At 40.8% G+C, this 20909-nt stretch overlaps 1 protein-coding gene across 1 annotated transcript; it reads left to right on the top strand.

Annotated features, from left to right (window-relative positions):
- Positions 1-1233: 1233 nt before the first annotated feature.
- On the top strand, positions 1234-15110 carry slc22a15 (solute carrier family 22 member 15). The gene is made up of 12 exons (XM_010869867.3): positions 1234-1348; positions 4600-4707; positions 4882-5014; positions 5099-5263; positions 5411-5540; positions 5669-5905; positions 10931-11071; positions 11198-11283; positions 11379-11487; positions 12920-12992; positions 13168-13326; positions 13724-15110. The coding sequence occupies exons 1-12, from the start codon at positions 1265-1267 to the stop codon at positions 13766-13768; spliced, it is 1470 nt and encodes a 489-aa protein (XP_010868169.1). The 5' UTR covers positions 1234-1264; the 3' UTR covers positions 13769-15110.
- The last annotated feature ends 5799 nt before the right edge of the window (positions 15111-20909 follow it).

The raw sequence follows: 20909 nt of genomic DNA, 5'->3' as shown, positions 1-20909 counted from the left end.
TCTTTATTCATCTTTATTATGGTGAAATCCATAGATTGGGAACTAATTAATTCCATTAAATGTAATTCAGTAAAGTCATTGAAATTGTTACGTTACCTAATACTTTGTTTGGCTTGTCTTGGGTATTACATTTTTGTAAAAGTATGGTAAAGTATTGCTTGATAGCTGCACTTTAGTATAGCTGCCCCCCACTGAAAAGTTTGAACTTTCTGCTCCATCAAACATAAAATCATAGACTTAATCATAAGATAATGAAATACAATTTGCTATCAATTAATTCCTGCACATTGTCAATAACACAAGTGTTGCTGACCCCTACTCGGCTGACAATTCGATTCAAGCCTACTTGAGGATTTTTCGAGCATACCTCCCAGTTCTTAACGACGCATAGATTCTGGCTTAATAAATACGAGGTCCCTCTACTGCAAGCGTTAGTTTGACGTGAAAGTACGCTGGCCCCGAGTTGGCCTGTGCATATATTGTTGCAGAACTATGTAAAGACCATCCCGTGCCCATCGTGCACACAACCATGCTCATTAAGGTGTGATGTGTATCGAGCTGATGTGTGACAGATTATATTTAAGGTTGTGTTATGAAGCAAATTAAATGTAAAGTCTGACCAGCAGCAAATGCAGAGACTAATTTGTTAAACTGACTTTGATCACTAAGATGAACAAATCCTGAAAGTATCATTTCGAAAACGGAATGATTCCGTAAATTAACAAAGGAGTGGCAACCCTAACGGCTGTTCATCGAAATGATAGAGTCGTTGGCAAAGGAACTTTAAATAAACATAAAAATACTTTGCAGGTGATGTCATGTTTCACCTCTTGCTTTGCTGCACATAGAATAGTACTGTTTAGGCCTACCTAATGTAACAAAAATGTGGGACCCCTGAAGTTCATATGCAATGGGGAAACAAATCCGAATTCACCAAAATGTACAATAAATATTGCAAACCTAATTTACAATTGCTTACGTTTATTGTCTTTTGTAACGTAATTTTCACACTGCATTGAAAAATCCAATGACAAAAATACACCGATCCGATCGTGAGCCCGAGACCTTTGAACCAGCGCTGTGTCGAACATCTATGGTCGAACACTTGCCCCACAGTGCCGTTCTACTGCGCATAAACTGTTTTTTTGGTTATGGATTCCTTGTCCAATCAGCATCCCTATATGATAACATGTGATAGTAATCCACGTCTGCAAATTATATTTACACCTAGTACGTTAAAGTGGTGCAATGTGCTTGTCCTGGAATGGATTTAGAACAGGCATTTCAACTAGTAGGAGAATTTGGATTATATCAGAAGCAGATGGTGTTGATTCTTGTGTTACTCCAGGTTTGTTTCATGAACTTCCGTTGCTTTGAAGGATAACATAAAATAAGCCACAGCAAACTTATAACTCGAAACGTATGCCAACCATAGCTCCGTCTAACGTTAGCTAGCTAGTTAGCGTCTATGAATGAACTACAGAGAATGCGTTGTACTTTGCACTATTACTTCAGTAGCAAATGCTTTGTTGTAATAATAAAGCAGTAATAGCTAGCTATATTTTCCTGGAAGAATTTACAGCAGTTGGAATGTGTAAGATAACGTTATGTTGTTGAATTTGAGTTGACAACTATCAAGCCAACTAGCTAACCATAGATAGTTTGTCGCTTCTCTCAGATAATGAAAATCAGGGATGCTTCGAAGTAGATTGCGGAATCTGGTTGTCACGGTGACGTGCTTTGCTTCGCGTTATTGATTGACGTGTTCCAAAAGCACTTCGTTAACGTAATACACTACAGATTTATCGTTGATTTTGAGTTGGATTTGGTCATAGCTAGTGCTGCTGTTCGAGGAAAAAAATGTCGTCTCTATTTGGTGCACGTTAGAATTCTAATCACCCAACTGAAAGATATATTTATTTGGCTCCCTAACCTACTTTAAAAGCTCAGAACTATTGTCTGCATGTATGTTACGAAATAATTTAACTATGGATGGTGGATCTTCAATACCAAAATATTAAGTATTGTGGAAAGCGCATAATTGAATTCCACCTACATTTCTCATTGACGTCACGATAAAATAAACATAACATTATAAAAATTAGGTCAGGTAAACTTATTTTAAACATTATGGCAATCTGGCTTGGACGATTGTTTATGCTTCGTTGTAATTGTTTAAGCATTTTGAATGAAAGCAGAGAGAAAAGCTGTCTCTTTCAGGTGAACGAAGCCAGTTAATGATCCAATATTCAGATCTACCCATTACTCAGAATGCCCAGTAAATACTACAGCGACCTCTATCTGGATAGGCTCAATGTTTAGTGATAGATACTAAGGCAACTACAGGTGCTGGTCATAAAATTAGAATATCATCAAAAAGTTGATTTATTTCAGTAATTCCATTCAAATTAAGAATTCCATTCTAATTTTCTGAGATACAGAATTTGGGGTTTTCATTAGTTGTCAGTTATAATCATCAAAATTAAAAGAAATAAACACTTCAAATATATCAGTCTGTGTGGAATGAATGTATACATTATACAAGTTTCACTTTTTTTATTTCACTTCTGAAATAAATCTACTTTTTGATGATATTCTAATTTTATGACCAGCACCTGTAAGGTTTTTCTGAAATGTATGAGGCGCATGTCGAGAAAAAGTAAATTACTAGAATTTTTGTGGTCTTTGATGGCATATGCAGACACTACCGAATGACATGATTCACAGTGCTGCTCTATCAATTATTTGTATTCATCCATACAACATTTTCATAAACAAAAACAAGGTTCAAGAAAACAATATCACACAGCAACCAACCCGGCCCAAAGTCAGCAACCCCCCACCCGGCCACCCCTCCAAAAAAAACAGCCAACAATTAACCTAAATGAATAAACCATCCTCACTTATCCAGCCTTAACTGCTCAAGTGGTAAAAAGCGCAAACGGCCAGGAAACAACACATGTCACCTCTGTAAGGTAGGAGAGAAGGGGTTGCCAAATCCTGTCAAAATCAATTAACCTATCCCTCAGTACAAATGTAATTATCTCTAGATGTAAGGTATTTGTCAGTTCAACCACAAGGAGGTCAAAGGGGACTTTTCAAATCAAGATTGACTTCTTTGCTACAATCCGGCTTTAAGAGATTAAGAGCCATCGATGAGCGTCAGATACGTCCAAGATTGTTGTAAGAGGGCCCAATTCAATAGGGGTTTTGGAAATGTCCGTAAATACCTTAGCAGTTCCTGTCCAGAGATCTTGCAGTTTAGGACACAATGCTAAACTGTGCAGAAGTAAGCCCTCAGTCCCTTCACATTTGTCATACAGAGGGGGGGGGGGTGTCTGGAAAGATTCTATACAGTTTAACTTTGGAATAATGTAATCTGTGTAATACCTTAAATTGAATCAGGCAGTGCCTGGCATTGACTTTGCAGATGTATGTTTGACAGCCTCTCCTCCCAATCCTTGAGTGGGGTCTCGCAGCCTAGCTCCTCCTCCCATTTTGCTTTAAAAGGATAGTTTGTCTCATGTTTATCTAAAAATTCACTTACCAAAGGTTTGTCCGGAATGGACATAATGGTTGGTAAAAATGACTAAGCTTTGTCCTTGGCTGATATTTTTGAGTCTCCCTGGGATGGCTTATGGTCAGGGTGGACCAGTGTTGCTATTCGTGGGCTAAGTCTATTGGCGAGCATCTTAGCCAAACTTCTTTCGACTATTGAGAGATTGCCCTGTAAGATCCATCCTCTTCCGGGTCTTTGCCTTTTTTCTGTATAACAGTGATCATTGCCACATCAGGTGTTGGTGGGAGCATTCCCTTTTTATTGGTTTGAATCAACATTCTTTGTAGTAGGCCAGGAAAAATATTTTCTGTGCCTGTAGAAAACCACAGAAGGTGTGTTCTGAGAGAAGTTGATGGTTAAGCCTCCACAGGCCTCTCTGAGGGCACAATATCCTCTAACCACAAATAGAAGATGAGAGAAGAATGGTCCGAGATGACACAGCCATGATATGTCCCATTGGTCGCATAAGGCAGACGTTTTGCATCCACCAGGAAATAATCAGTTTGTGTGTAGGTGTTATGTACCTGAGAATGAAAGGAATATTCCCTGCCCTGTGGGTTTAGTAACCCTCCAGATATCAAAAAGGTTTGTGTTCTTGATCTAGGTATTCAGAAACTCACGTGTGGATGAATGATCCAAATATGCGTCCAGGACTGTTTAGGTCTCCTCCAACAACCAGACTAGTCTAATAGGTATCTGGGATCAGAGCCAACACCCTTTGAAAGAAAGCAGGGTTATCTGTTTTGGGACAATAGCCTAAATATTGAGCAGGGATATAGGGATTGAGTGTATTTCCCCTACCACAATGATGTACCGACCATTTCTATCTGTGGTGGTCGTTTTGTGTTGAAACGTTTACCCTGTGAGATAAAGGCGTTGTGCTACCGGCAGGAAAAACCTGAAGTAGGGTTTGGTTCTTTACATTAAATTGAGTAAAGCTCTACGGAGCACTCGGGGGTAAGACTTATCCGTTCATTGCTCGACAGCGCCCCATGCTAAATGCAGCTCTTAGTACTCATCAGCTTGGTTTTGTTTTCCAGGTGTATATGGCATTCCAGTCGATGCTTATTGTTATCATTGGAGCTGTTCCAGAATACCACATTGATCAAGTGGACAATACCAGCAATGAGGACTCCATTGTGACAGAGGTGAGAGGCCACTGTTAATAATGACTGTAGTAGGAAGAATGGGAAGTGCTTGAGAATGTCGCGTCATTTGAAATAGCAGTGTATAGAATTAATAGAAATATTATTTGCATGTCTCTAAACAATAAAACATTTATGAATGCCATCTTACTGTCACGTTCCTTCCTTTTTTCTTAGTGGTTTCTTACAAAGCAACATGCTTACAAGGTCAGCTTGGCAGGCTCTTTGTTTTTTGCTGGGGTCTTGGTTGGAAATATTTTGTTTGGACCTCTCTCGGACAAGATTGGAAGGAAACCCGTCTTCCTAACATGTGAGGAGAATGAGGATCACAACATTTCTGTATGTTCATATCTTAGAAAATATTTGACTCTTTTTTTTTTTCTCTCTCCATCAGCTCTGTTCTTTGAGGTGTTTTTTGGCTATGTCACCGCCTTTGCTCCCAGCTATGAGGTGTTTGCGTTGTCGCGTCTGTTGGTGGGTGTGACGAATGGGGGCATGGCCCTCGTATGTTTCGTTCTCACCCAGGAGTATGTGGGCAAATCCTACTGGGCGATGACAGGTACAAATAATAATGTCGACACTGACAAATGCTTGACACACACAGTAAAATTTGTAATGGAGGGTGTGACTAAGATGTGCATAATGGTCTGGCACCACCAAAAATAGTTTCTTCCTGTGCAGGTTTAATTGTGTTTGTGTTTTACAGGGACATTATCTAATATGACCTTTGCTCTGGGGATCGCTCTGTTTGGAGCCCTTGGCTACTATGTCCGACCTTGGCGTAACCTGGCCACTGCAGCAAACTGCCCTGGCGTCCTGTTTTTACTACTTTGTGTGTAAGTCACTGTTAGGATGACTATTTCAAGAATCAATTACGTACGTGACAGACTGCAGTTTGCTTGTGGAACAAATATAAATATAATTATTTTTTCTCTGTCTTGTTACTCTTTTCTGGTTTGGGCAGTACTCTCCCGGAGTCGCCTCGCTGGCTGTATTCTCGTGGTTACACTGAGCAGGCGGAGAAGGTCCTGCAGTACATGGCCGTGCGGAATGGAAATGTGAACGCCTCAGCCAAAGTAAAGCTCTACAAGTGTCCTGGCTCTGCTAAGACTGCTAACCAGGGCAACAGTGGCCCTGGCCTCCTCGGCCTGGTCACCCACCCAGTGCTCCGTTGGAGGACAGTGGTGCTCATGTATATCTGGTGAGTCAATTCACCAGGACCTTAAGCCCTGGGGAACCACAAAGGGACTTTGTTTTTAATGTATTTTTATGGCTTGGCCAGCAGAGTATGTGTGTTTTAAATGATTTAAACCAAAGCATATTTGATTTTAATGAAGCTTGATAGCCTATTTAAAAAAATGGATACACTCTCTAAATAGGTCTAGCAACAAAAATGTGTCTATAGCTTGCAAAGACATAGTAAACAATTTATGATACACTTTAGACTGCCAGGAAAATTATTTTCTCAACATTTTACCTAGAGGTTGTGTAGAATCTTTCTTAGGATTAAATTAAAATGTCTTGAGAATTGCCTTATTTGTTGGTAACCATACAGAAGGAACCAAAAGTGTGATATCTGCAAATACTTTGAATAATATGCAAAACCCTGGCAACTTTGGTGCTCAGCATTTCAGCATGTTTGTTGAAATGCTCGTCGTATTCATTCAACGTAGCCTGGTCGGTACCATACACGTTCATTAAAAAAGTTAATTGACAGCATTAAAGAACTATCTGAAGCTGAATGTCTGTCTACAATGAATTTGAATTTACTCTTAGAATCACAGTTTGGCAAGAGTCTGTTGCTTCATCTCTTTGCAATGAGGCCTGATAATGATGCATGAAAAAAGACTGTCGACTCTATGCCAAACATGACAACTCCAGTATGACATTTGCTAACTGAATTTGCGGCATGATGCCCAAGGACATGAGAGAATTTGCAGGAGAATTGAGTTATCAAAACAACTTAATTGGTGAACAAAACTGATCTACATAGATTGGTTCTCAACTCCCGACCAAAACATACCAGGGAAATGCTGGAAGCAAAACTTATGGCAACTATTCTACCTATCAAAGTAATGAAATACCAATAAGACGATTACAATATTAGATTTACTACCACTCTAAACCAGGGTCAAGGATGTCCGCTAAGAAAATGTTTATAGTATTCAGTGAACGTATTCTCTGATAGTGTAGTCCACAGATTTAAGTTTGTCACAAGAACAATAATGCCTAGCTCCCCAACTCGTTCGGCATATTAATGGTGAGGTCTGCTAGTAAAGTTAGTACCTTCACCACGATCAGTACAGTAACCCCATCATGAATGTTAATGGCGTCCTTTATTGTGAGCTGGAGCAATGTGCATTTGGCAATATGAATGTAGATTGGATTCCATGAAGTACTGGTTTAGTATGTCAATTTTCTTGGCTACATGGTTAGTTTGAAACTGTTGCGGTGCGCTGTTCTTTCCAATGCTTCATCTTCCTCTGCATCATTCATCTCCTCAAAACCAGGTAGGTTGAAGGCCTTGATCATGTTTTTTGAGCTGTCAGTCACCAGTTGTATCACCTGCTGCTTCACGTTCGAGTTCCTCAGGACACTTTCAGTGGTAAATTGCCCTTGCTGTGTGAAGTCCTTGTATGTGCTCGCAACCGAACACCGACAATATACATGCCCAGGAAATGTTCACGTCTGCTACTTTAGATGTCTGTTAACACAAAGAAACCATTGGATAGTTGCAATAGTTCTCTCGGTTTGGTTTCCACTACTTTGACAGCATGGAGCATAAGGGTGTCCTCAGACTGTAGCATAGCATTGTGGTGTGTACCCTGGTTAGGCATAAGGGTGTCCTCAGACTGTAGCATAGCATTGTGGTGTGTACCCTGGTTAGGCATAAGGGTGTCCTCAGACTGTAGCATAGCATTGTGGTGTGTACCCTGGTAAGGCATAAGGGTGTCCTCAGACTGTAGCATAGCATTGTGGTGTGTACCTTGGTTAGGCATAAGGGTGTCCTCAGACTGTAGCATAGCATTGTGGTGTGTACCCTGGTTGGGCATAAGGGTGTCCTCAGACTGTAGCATAGCATTGTGGTGTGTACCCTGGTTAGGCATAAGGGTGTCCTCAGACTGTAGCATAGCATTGTGGTGTGTACCCTGGTTAGGCATAAGGGTGTCCTCAGACTGTAGCATAGCATTGTGGTGTGTACCCTGGTTGGGCATAAGGGTGTCCTCAGACTGTAGCATAGCATTGTGGTGTGTACCCTGGTTGGGCATAAGGGTGTCCTCAGACTGTAGCATAGCATTGTAGTGTGTACCCTGGTTGGGCATAAGGGTGTCCTCAGACTGTAGCATAGCATTGTGGTGTGTACCCTGGTTGGGCTGTACTTGTACCACATCCCTTCTGGTTCTCCCTTGGTTATGGGCTCAGTCCATGTAAACCGTTTTTACTGAAGCTTCATCCAAGCATCTCTTTCCCTACTCTGGCTTCACATGCCGAAAAGCATGGAAGGCATCTTCTCCCTGCATGGTTTGTTTTGTTGACTCGTTTTCTATAAATAGAAATAATAGCTTAATAGGCCCAATATTAGGCTACCTTAAACTAACACCAAACCCTGCCTGATTTATGCACAGATGTAACCACATTCTTCATTTCCGTTCAATTATAGTGTTGGATACATAGAAAACATAGAAAATAATTTGTCTTAAAACAATAATAGCTTCTTTAAAAATATAAATGGCCTAATAGAATATTAGCAATACAACTTTAATATATATGAATCCCTTTCTACTATGTTACAAATATGCCTAGGTACCATGTACAGTGGGGAGAAAAAGTATTTGATACACTGCCGATTTTGCAGGTTTTCCTACTTACAAAGCATGTAGAGGTCTGTAATTTCTATCATAGGTACACTTCAACTGTGAGAGACGAAATCCAAAACAAAAATCCAGAAAATCACATTGTATGATTTTTAAATAATTAATTTGAATTTTATTGAATGACATAACTATTTGATCACCTACCAACCTGTAAGAATTTCGGCTCTCACAGACCTGTTTAGCCCTCCTGTTCTCCACACATTACCTGTATTAACTGCACCTGTTTGAACTCGTTACCTGTATAAAAGACGCCTGTCCACACACTCAAATCAAACAGACTCCAACCTCTCCACTCCAACCTCTCCACAATGGCCAAGACCTGAGAGCTGTGTAAGGACATCAGGGATAAAATTGTAGACCTGCACAAGGCTGGGATGGGCTACAGGACAATATCAAATTTCAATATCAAATGTATTTATAAAGCCCTTTTTACAACAGCAGTTGTCACAAAGTGCTTTACAGAGACACCCGGCCTTAAACCCCAAGGAGCAAACAACAGTAGTGTTGAATTTCAGTAGCTAGGAAAAACTCCCTAAGAAGGCCGAATTTTAGGAAGAAACCCAGAGAGGACCCAGGCTCAGAGGGGTGACCAGTCCTCTTCTGGCTGTGCCGGGTGAGATATTAAGAGTCCAATTGGAAAAATTAATACATTTCTCTGGGCTAAATCCAGAGGCTATTTGATTTTAGACTAGGTCAGAAGTATGACCAGGTGGACAGGGACAGCAACGGGCCCCCCAAACCAGGTAATCCGCAGGTGTGGACCAGGACCTCATCTCCTCCTAAAATTTAAAACTGGAGGAAACTGAGAAAAGTTAGAAGTGCATTCCTCATAACCCCCAGCACAATAATATAGCAGCGTAACACCTTGGAACTGAGATAGGCAAGCAGCTTAGTGAGAAGGCAACAACTGTTGGCACAATTATTAGAAAATGGAAGAAGTTCAAGATGACGGTCAGTCTCTGGTCTGGGGAGTCTGGGGCTCCATGCAAGATCTCACCTCTTGGGGCATTAATGATCATGAGGAAGGTGAGGGATCAGCCCAGAACTACACGGCAGCACCTGGTCAATGACCTGACGAGAGTTGGGAACATAGTCTCAAAGAAAACCATTAGTAACACACTACGCCGTCATTAATTAAAATCCTGCAGCGCACGCAAGGTCCCCCTGCTCAAGCCAGCACAAGTCCAGGCCCGTCTGAAGTTTGCCAATGACCATCTGGATGATCCAGAGGAGGAATGGGAGAAGGTCATGTGGTGTGATGAGACAAAAATAGAGCTTTTTGGTCTATACTCCACTCGCTGTGTTTGGAGGAAGAAGAAGGATGAGTACAACCCCAAGAACACCATCCCAATCGTGAAGCATGGAGGTGGAAACATCATTCTTTGGGGATGCTTTTCTGCAAAGGGGACAGTACGACTGCACCGTATTGAGGGGTCTTGGCCAACAACCTCCTTCCCTCAGTAAGAGCATTGATGATGGGTCGTGGCTGGGTCTTCCAACATGACAATAACCTGAAACACAGCCAGGGCAACTAAGGAGTGGCTCCGTAAGAAGCATCTCAAGGTCCTGGAGTGGCCTAGCCAGTCTCCAGACCTGAACCCAATAGAAAATCTTTGGAGGGAGCTGAAAGTCCGTATTGCCCAGCGACAGCCCCGAAACCTGAAGGATCTGGAGAAGGTCTGTATGGAGGAGTGGGCCAAAATCCCTGCTGCAGTGTGTGCAAACCTGGTCAAGAACTACAGGAAATGTATGATCTCTGTAATTGCAAACAAAGGTTTCTGTACCAAATATTAAGTTCTGCTTTTCTGATGTATCAAATACTTATGTCATTAAATAAAATGCAAATTAATTACTTAAAAATCATACAATGTTATTTTCTGGATTATTTTGTTTTAGATTCCGTCACTCAGTTGAAGTGTACCTATGATACAAATGACAGACTTTTACATGCTTTGTAAGTGGCAAAACCTGCCAAATTGGCAGTGTATCAAAAAACTTGTTCTCCCCACTGTAGTTCCTTATTCTTAGCATGTGCACAGTACACAATCATGCTTTTTTTCTTTTTACAGTCCAGTGTGATTTAGTTGTTGACACTAATTTCTTCATCCCCGCTCTTTGCTGTCTTTGTCTCTGTGAATCACTTTTTACACCTGTGTTTTATCAGTTTATGAAAATATTTAGAAAACACCATGACAGCTTGAGCAACATGCTAAAGCAGCGCTCCGGTTTTCCTACATAATTCTACAGTATCAACCGTTCACAAAGATCTTTAGGTTGAGTATACATTTTATTCACTTTTCACACTAATCATCTAAACTTGTGATGTTTGACTGTCACTGGCATTGCTCTAGGTATTCTTGCAGCCTGGTGTACTATGGACTGACCATGAATGCCAGTGAGGACAGTGGGAACCGCTATTTAAGCGTGTCAATGTATGGACTAGTGGAACTCCCGGCCTATCCTCTTTGTTTCTATTTTATCAACAAGCAGTGGTATGATTTTCAACACTTGTGATTATTTTAGATTCATTATAGGGTGCCAGTGGGGCACCTAATGTCTTGATTTATTATAATAGTTTTAGAAGACCTTACATTCTCATGATTGTTTTAATATTTCAGGGCCGGGCGAAGGAAAACCATGGCCGGTTTTCTAGGTTTAGCTGGCTTGTCATGTCTGTGCACCATGCTTGTCCCAGTAAAGGCTGGTAAGGGGATCTCATCTTCCATATGCGAGTCTAAAGTATATTCAAATCATTTTATTCATTGTTTTTAATCTTTTTGTTATTCCTTAAAATTTTAGGGGCATTTTTCAGTGCTACATCTTTAGCTTTGTTAGGGAAGCTGTTGGTCAGTGCTGCTTTCAACATAGTGTACGTCTACACTACTGAACTGTACCCCACTGTCATAAGGTGAGTGCTGTGCAAACGTCATTCAGTTACACAGCTAAAGAAAAATCACTTAAATGACACATTGGTTCTCTATGAACTAAATATATTAAAGATCAAAATCGAATTGTGTAATTCGTCTAGAACAAAATTACATAATGGATACCAAAGTCACCAGAGCTGGATTAAAACTCACACCAAAAATCTAAGTTAACATTTGAAATCACAAGCTGTTTCAAATTGTGTGAATTTTATCACGGTAACTCATAATGTGACTCAGTAGTGTGTATGGCCCCCACGTACCTGTATGTACTCCTGACACTGTCTGGGCATGCTCCCGATGAGACTGCAGATGGTGTCCTGCGGGGTCTCCTCCCAGACCTGGATCAGGGCATCAGTGGGCTCCTGGACAGTCTGTAGAGCTACTTGGTGGTGTCGGATGCGCCGATACCACCAAGATCCTTCAGGTTTCGGGGATGCGCCGATACCTTCTCCAGATCCTTCAGGTTTCGGGGCTGTCGCTGGGCAATACGGACTTTCAGCTCCCTCCAAAGATTTTCTATTGGGTTCAGGTCTGGAGACTGGCTAGGCCACTCCAGGACCTTGAGATGCTTCTTACGGAGCCACTCCTTAGTTGCCCTGGCTGTGTGTTTCAGGTTGTTGTCATGTTGGAAGACCCAGCCACGACCCATCATCAATGCTCTTACTGAGGGAAGGAGGTTGTTGGCAAAGATTGCGATACATGGCCCCATCCATCCTCCCCTCAATACGGTGCAGTCGTACTTTCCCCTTTGCAGAAAAGCATCCCCAAAGAATGATGTTTCCACCTCCATGCTTCACGATTGGGATGGTGTTCTTGGGGTTGTACTCATCCTTCTTCCTCCAAACACAGCTCTTGTGACTGTACTGGGAGACACCGGAAACCTTCTTGTGACGACTCGTATGGATGTGCCATCCTGGAAGCGCTGGATTGCCTGTGCAACCTGAATGGACTGCAGATACCGCCTCATGCTACCAGTAGTGACAAGGACACTAGCAAAATGCAAAGCTAGACAAGAATCAGTCAGGAAGGATAAGGAGAGGGCAATTGTCTGTGGCCACCACCTGCAATTCCCTTTTTGGGGGTTGTCTTGCTGTTGCCTTGCCAGTGCACTTCTCACTTTCATTTGCACCAAAACTGGTGACATTGATTCTCAGTTGCTTATGCTTCTAAACTAGGCCGATTTGATATCCCTGAAGTTTAATTGGCTTGGTGTTATACTGTGGTGATTGTGTTCCCTTCATTTTTTTGTGGAGTGTACTTTTATAAAGTACAGTAGAGGGTGCTATTTTACATTATTTGTTTGTGAGAAACATGCATCTGCATTTTAGATATACTGTATAACACTAGTGCATTCTGTTTTTGTATGGTATGTTGAATGCTTTCTTAAATAGCGTTGTGTTGTCTTGATTTCAGGAGCGCTGGTCTTGGGGTCTGCTCAATGTCTTGCAGAGTTGGAGGGATTCTGGCTCCTTTTGTGCCATCTATGGTACATCATATAATGTGATAATTGACTAATAATAATAGACAATAGAAATCATGTCCATACAAAACGGACTACATTGAACTTTGCACAATTCTTCATTGTGGAAAATGGCAGCTTGGTTTTGCCTTTGTCAGATTGCACTTAAACCCCTCACGCTTTTGTTTGCTCTGTTTTTCAGAAAGCCTTGCACACCTCCATGCCCTTTATGGTGTTCTGTCTCAGTGGGATCTCTTCAGGTTGCCTGGGTCTTCTTCTCCCTGAAACACTCAACAAACCTGTAGCTGAAACACTGGATGAGCTCAGCAGCCCTGCTTACCACCGCATTGTAGAGAAAGAGGTATGATCATAACTCTTGTTACTGTTGGAAAAGTTGTGACTAAGCATGGGACATGCTTCTCATTTATTGTGATAAAGATGACCAAAAAGGGCTGTTTAACCACACATGTAATGAGTTCTATAGTAATGTTCCTCCATGTGGGGTAGTGTCCTGTAGAATTATTGTAATGCTTGGTAAAGATGAGTATAAAGAGCTATGATGAAATGTAATTGTTTAAGGTGAAATGTTCAAAGAAATTTTGTTTAGGTCACCCATTCAAATCAATGTTCTCCAGACATCCAGTAGTATAATCAGAATTTAGGATGGTCACACAAGACTAGATAATGTACTTTCCAAATGCAAGCTTGCAATGATCTTTAATCCTATTTGTATATTGTTTTTTTCTTTCCTTATACAGACACACTTGTTTGAAGAAGTCCAACTGAAAAGAAACTCAAACTGAATCAGTGACTCATCCTGAGAGAACAGTCAAAAGCAATCAGGCAGGAGTCTCTTGTAGCCTGCCCACATACCAGTGCTTTCTCACAAGGGACCAGTGGCCCCTGTATCCACAGAGAAGCAAGTAAAGGGGGCTAGCAACATGCCGTGAGGAATGGTGGGCCATTTTACAGGGAAACGCACACGTTAACTGTGTTTGTGATTTTGTATCTGTATGTGTTGTGACTCGTTTGGGTCATTAAACAGGCCGTCTTTTTCCAGAGCTGTTTACATTTGTCATATGATGGCTAGGTTGGACAATAACATTACTACATCATAAATATGTTTTGTATTGTGCAGTGTAATGTAAAGTGCCTTATTAAACCACTGTTTAGCAATAGTGAGTCTGTCATGTTGAATGTACTGTCTTTGTCCCCATGTATGTGATATCAAGTTGAGGATGACTGCAATTACTGCCAAAGTTTCAGTTTTCTTTGTTACAACTACTAATCTGAAGCTTGTAGTTTAAATGGTTTTCTTCCATATATGTTGTACATGTGCTCTGCTGGTCAGACCAAATTTCAGTTGCAATGAAAATACAAATTATAAAAAGATTATATAATATAAATGTCTATTTTGGAAATGGTGTCAATTATTATTTATTTTTTAACAGATATTTTGTATGGAATGCTTGTATTATACATACTTGCTGAAGTTTATGCTACTTGTGTAGTTCATGTCATTGTAAATTTTTTAACTATGGTTTTGTAATTACACTTTTGAAAGTCATTTGAGAATTGCCCTGTTAGCTACATGACCATTTTGCTACATTGTGCCACCGGTAAAAAGTTCTGACAAGCCATAACTTCTGCTGTTTCAGTTATTTTAGTTTTTTTTTTTTTTTACCAACAAGTGTGTAATTACAAAACAAATCTGTGGATACTTAAGTCATTACTGATGTGGAATTCTATGCTTTTTATTGTGTAGTGACATATAACACATGTATTAACAGTTATTGAAGTACTGTTACCATTTATTAATGTGATACATTTACTTCTTAGTCGTTTAGCAGAAGCTCTTAACTAGAAGGACTCGCAGGACCAGTTAAGGTTGTGACTTGCTCAAGCACACATCAACACATTTTATTATTTCTTTTCTGTAATTCTAACAGACATGGTAGTGTTTTATAATGAAACACAATAAGCAAAGTAAGTTAACACTAGAGGGCACTCTAATAACAGTAAAATCCTGAACTCTGTTGCGTTTGGTCTTTTCTCAATGAGGTGTCACCACTGAGGGTCTAGAAAAGGTTTGTTCTGAGGTAGAGTAAACTGCAGGCTATATAAATAAAAATGTCCTATGCTGTATAAGCTCGCATTGATTTATTAAGCAAAATACCAACATTTCAGCATCAGCATACCTTCAGGGTTGGTTGTCACCATTGACGTAGACTGAAGAGGCCCAGTTAAAGCGTATCTCCCAGGAGCTGTCTCATTAAAGACTGAGTGGTAACCACATAATGTTTTTCCCCATCACTTATAATTATGCCTTATGACAAAGTTGGCCCAAACCACCGATTCAACAAGTAGTTGGGAGCGAGTTGAAGAGTTTAAACTGTAATCATTGTTTTGGTTTTATTCCACTTGACAATGTGTCCTTGCCAGCACAGGAATCCCCTATTTATGTAAATAAACAATCTGCAACAAAGATTTGTTGAAACTAGGTGTGGAATTACAGTAAACAGTTATTGAATAGACTTATTGCAGTATGCAATTTCCGCTTACTTTCAAGCTCACAACCACCAAGGTTTGATAAACGTTAATTTTAAGAGTGTGTGTAGTAATGAAAGCTCACATGCTTATGCACCTTCATAGAGTAAAGTTCCCAGTGTCCCCAGCCAGGACTGAGCCCCATCCTTCACCAGTGTCACTGAGACAAGGAACAGACAGATTGCAGGTGTTCAGGGCCTTGGAGGCATTTCATTGTCAGACACCATCAGAGGAGAAAAGGGGTTAGGAAGGAATGGGCAGCCAGGGGTGGAGGCATTGTCTCTGGGGTGGCCTCATGGTGTGGGGGTTTTGAAGAAATGGGCGTGGACGGTCAAAGATTCAGGCAGCCACTGCACCCTCTTCCTGGCTGTTTTCCTCCACTACTGGCACTTGTGTCACTAGGAGGACAGAACAAAATCAAGGGCTTTGGGTTTGAGTTGTGGCTCAATACTTTACAGCATCTCCTCCAACTCCTTTTTGATCTCCCCCAAGCCTGCTTTGCCAGGGCCTTCCTAAACCTCGCCAGACAAGGTCCTGATGGGAAACTGCTGTGCAGGGGTGGCCCTGTTGGCTGGCTCCTCTCTTGTGGGTGTAACTCTGATGTAACAGTTGGGGGTGTGTTGGTGCCACAATGTATGTGTGCTGGGAAGTGTTGGTAAATCTTACGTTAAACCCTCTGTCCTCCACTCCTACCTCGAACGAAATGTGCGTATTTAAGCATGCCTCTGCAATTTGTACAGGTGTCCTAAAGCAGAGGATGTTTATAGGGTCTAATTACACCCTCCAGTGGCCACATTAGTACAGGCTCTGCCAGCAAATAGCTAGCAAAGTGAAATCCCACAAGTCACAGTGTTATTTATGAGCTTGCAAAATTTCACACAAAGGAATGGATAGGTGTGCAATTATATGATATGGATTTGTTTAAATTTCGAGGGGCAATACAAAACAAAATATGTTATGAATTAAATGTTCAGTTGGTAAATTATGTTGATTTGTTCTTCAACGACAGGAGGGATTTGTAAATTTGAATTTTTTGTTGTTTTGTTAACTAACAGAATATTATTTGGATCATTTAAGCGTATCCCATATTTTTATGTTTTTATTGAACCAATAGCCGCCGCAGACACGTGACAACGGAGGTCACTCCAAGCAAGTGTGTAGGGGATAGGGGTCGGTTTGAGATTCAGTGTGTATTTCTGCTAGTGGTAGAAAACTGTGATAACAATTTGCTAGCAGTAAATGTGGGCTCACTAGTACAGCTATGTTTTTTGCTTAAGATGTTGGCGCTAATATTGATTTATTTGAATAAGTTAATCGTTTCTTTATTAAGTGCTCTGTCCTGATTTTAGGTTTTTTATGGTCTGATCAAGAACAATCTCGCACCAAGCCATTATTATAAGCCATTATGATATTCTGCTGTTTCCTCCTTGCTATCTTTTTCTCAGGTAACAGGTTTATGGTCATATTAAAAGGTTTGATTTCAGTCAAATAATTTACAGTAGACTCCCCTTCTGTGTTTAACCTGGATATAGCAGTTCTGGCTCAGAACAGTTTTGGCAACAGTTAGGGCATTTCACAATGGATTATTTTTTGTATTTATGATGGCAAAAATAAACAGTTTATCTCCGAAGCAATTAATCCATAAGATTGACAAAGACTACTGCAGTGTCGCCACTCTTCTTAGCCTTCATTCATCACATATTTTTTTGTTGCACTTCATACGGTTACAGACCTGCTACACAAAACTGCACTGTAGGTTTGCACACATCCAGGTGAATGTTATCTTTGAATATAAATCTCTGACCTCAAATGGCTGAACAGTTTCTATGTCAATTCATTGTATTTTGTTCTGCATCTCTAATTGTTCAAACCCCACACACCCAACCTTTCCATCCAAATGCTGAATGGGGATGTATGGTACAGGTACAACATGGAGCAATAACTCAGCCACTGCCACTCCACTGTGTTCCCCTCCACTGGGCTCTGTGTGAACTCCTGCACGCTGGGTGACCTGATGTTATCTGACGCTTTCACACTTGCCTTGGCTTCTGGTTGTAATTACACTGTATGGAGCATCCTGTCGGTGACTTTCTTAGAGGCCAAAGCATTTACGCTCTTGAGCGAGAGACGGGGGAGAGGAAGGGTGGGCATTAAAGAGGGGGGAGGGGGGGGGAAACTTTTCACAGTGATACCTATGACAAGAGTGAGTTGAGTCTGACCAGAAAATGGGACAAGCCTTTCCTATTATTCTTGGTCTTTTTCAGAATTTCAGAGGAATTGTATCCCTTCCTCTATTACTGACACCAAGAAAAGTTTTTGAGTTGAATGATGATACAACTTTTTGCCTCTCAACACCTTGCTTGCAAACATATTATGTGATCCTGAAATCTCCTAAAATGTATAATGATTGATTCACAGGTCAAAGCAAAGTGCCATTCCTGCTTTAACATTACCTATTCAGTCTCACATATTTTTGTAAGAGCCACAAAAGTGTCTGGAACCTGGTAGGACTCCCTCCTGACAGATGAAGATGGAGGGTAGCTCAATGTTCACTATTCACAGAGTTGATGGTTTCTCTTTCTCTCACAGCTGTAGAGGAGGCCTGACATGTTTGCTGAGAGTGACAGAGAGATAAGAGGTGCTAATGAAACAAGCACATGGCAATGATGGATGACTATCCGCTCAGCTGTGGAAAAAGTGATATCATATGATGAATGTGTGGCCAGAATTTGGAGGGGACTGGATCTCCCTTGAACAGATTGTGGTAATGCGTAATAACCTGGAATCAAACGCAATGAGATGTGCTGAAGAAGCTGGAAAAATAACAGAGCTGTGCATTTACCTAAACCTCATCTATTTTATCGTCCCACAACTAGCCATACTGAGCTGCCTATATTTGTCTCCTTTGCATTAACACCTCTATGTGTCAGAGACAGTCCGTCTAAATGAGTCTAAGCGTTAATGCTATTTCCTAAGTGTATTCCTCTGCTCGCTGTGACCTGTTCATGTTCCTTCCATGCGCAGCATTGCTGCATGATGCAGTTAAATTCCCATGAAGACTGACTGTCTGAGGCAAGTAGACTGTTGAAAATACCTCTCTGGCTGTTATATTTCTGCCTAGACCTGCCAGGAAAAGCAAATTAACCTTTTCACATAGAGGAGTTTGGGAAGCGCTTTTTGTACACACAGATTCAAATACCGCAATGTCTAAAAATAACTGTGTCCATAATATTGTGACCCTGATGGATGTCAGGGTTCTTAAAGAGTCTACCTGCCAGTCAAGCAAATCACCTTTTCTTAAAAGCTCTGAGGAGCGATCTCACCTGAAAGCAATGCTGCTTTCAAGGCACTTGATCCTAATAAAGGGATATTATCTTAGCAGCAAACATGAATGGGCAGATTCAGGTCATTGCACATAGACCATTGGTGGTATCTACTAAATGCTTCCAAAGGCAAGCAAACAGTTTTTCCTCTTTCAAAATATTCTAAAACAACACTTAGACTTATAAAACAACATGTATCAATGCTTATGTAACCACTGCCTGAACAAAAGTAAATAGGCAACTTAGTAATTTGTGTCAGTTTGGAGTCTTTAATGAGACGAGTTTGATAAGCAATGGTTTTACTGAGTGTTTTAGTCCCGTCCAGAAGAGTAATAACCTGACTAAATAGTTACTGACCCATTTCAAAGCTGTCTTATTCCTCACTCAAAACTTTCCTTTTCAACTTTTTTGGAAAGGAAAGAAAAAGGTGCAGTGGTCTCTTAATTTCTTCTGGAGCAGTATCTTATATCGCCCCCAAAGCTTGAAACTTCTGAAAGTAGGTTTTCATCATCTCACACAGAAAGTTTGCAGCATTGTATATTTATTGGGACTGCAAATGACAATAGTTCAGATGTACTGGAAAAATCTTTCCAATTCCATTAAAACTTTTGTGTAAGTCTATGACCAACATAGTGAGTGAAAAGGCTTCACATATGTCCAGTGAAACATCAGAAAATGAACCGTTCTCCTTGCTCATATAGCTTTCCAATGCTCATAATGACAGTCCAAACAAGACTAAAAGAGGCAGATAGGAGGAGTGATGAATATAGAAAAGAAAATGTCCTGAACCAACTACAGAGCAATGGTCATTGTAATCAGTATAGGATATACACTCACCTAAAGAATTATTAGGAACACCTGTTCAATTTCTCATTAATGCAATTATCTAATCAACCAATCACATGGCAGTTGCTTCAATGCATTTAGGGGTGTGGTCCTGGTCAAGACAATCTCCTGAACTCCAAACTGAATGTCAGAATGGGAAAGAAAGGAGATCTAAGCAATTTTGAGCGTGGCATAGTTGTTAGTGCCAGACGGGCCGGTCTGAGTATTTCACAATCTGTTCCTAATAATCCTTTAGGTGAGTGTATATGTGTGTATAGGTATTTATATATGTGTGTGTATACATATATTGTATGTGTGTGTGTGTGTGTGTATATATATAGATATATAGATAGTGTATATATATATATATAGATTATTGTTTATTGATTGCTTAGAAAAAATTTAAACAACATGACTGGCTCTTTCAGCAAATGAGAAGGCTTATTGGTACATTCAGTATGAGTTCGGAAAAAAAACGCATCTTACGGTAACATTTTTGTTCTACTAAGTCAAACACAATTTATTTTGATAAACCAGTAATACACATTATTTGTAAAAGCTGGAAATGGCTTGTTTTCATTCCAGAAGCAGTGAGCCCTGCAGTTTGAACTGCATGGCTTTGTTTTTGGTGACCCAAATCTAATCTTCCCTCATCGCTGGCATCCCAGGCCCCCTTCTCTCGGGGACTGGTTAGGGCGGCCCAAAGAAAGCATACACACGCCATGCATGGAAAGACTAGACAGCCACACTTGAGTTTAATTGACTGTAACTGTATGTAACTGGATGTGTGCTCCTATCGCAGGTGTAGGGGCATCAGGGGGTCATACGCGTATCCAGAAGGGTAGAAGGACTGGGAGGGGGACAGGAGTTGTGACACCTATTACCTGTCAGCTCCCTTGAATGTGGCGTGCAGCACTTTGCAGGTTGTTTTATTCTGCTCCGAGCCTCTCTGTCTCTTTTATTTGACGCATGGGTGGAACTGCCTGCTGTGCCCTGACAGAGTTCATGGTTCAGATGAACTTTTGAACTTCTGCTGGTATGTGGCACATGGTGTTACATTGGATATCAAACCTGCACAGTATTTTAGAGCATAAACAACCCTTTCTGAGACACAAGGTGTTTATTTGCTTTAATGGATACAAGTGTTCATGTGGGCTCTTGCAGTTCATCCTCCAACTTTTTGTCGTTTGTAAACTTAAACAGTAAACCTCAGACACCTGATTTAGCTATGTTTGTTTTCACTTTTCTA

The sequence above is a fragment of the Esox lucius genome, chromosome 6, assembly GCF_011004845.1.
Source record: "Esox lucius isolate fEsoLuc1 chromosome 6, fEsoLuc1.pri, whole genome shotgun sequence".
Classification (NCBI taxonomy): Eukaryota; Metazoa; Chordata; class Actinopteri; order Esociformes; family Esocidae; genus Esox; species Esox lucius.
Note: the sequence above shows the minus strand (reverse complement) of the source record. Positions and strands in the feature narration are given on the sequence as shown.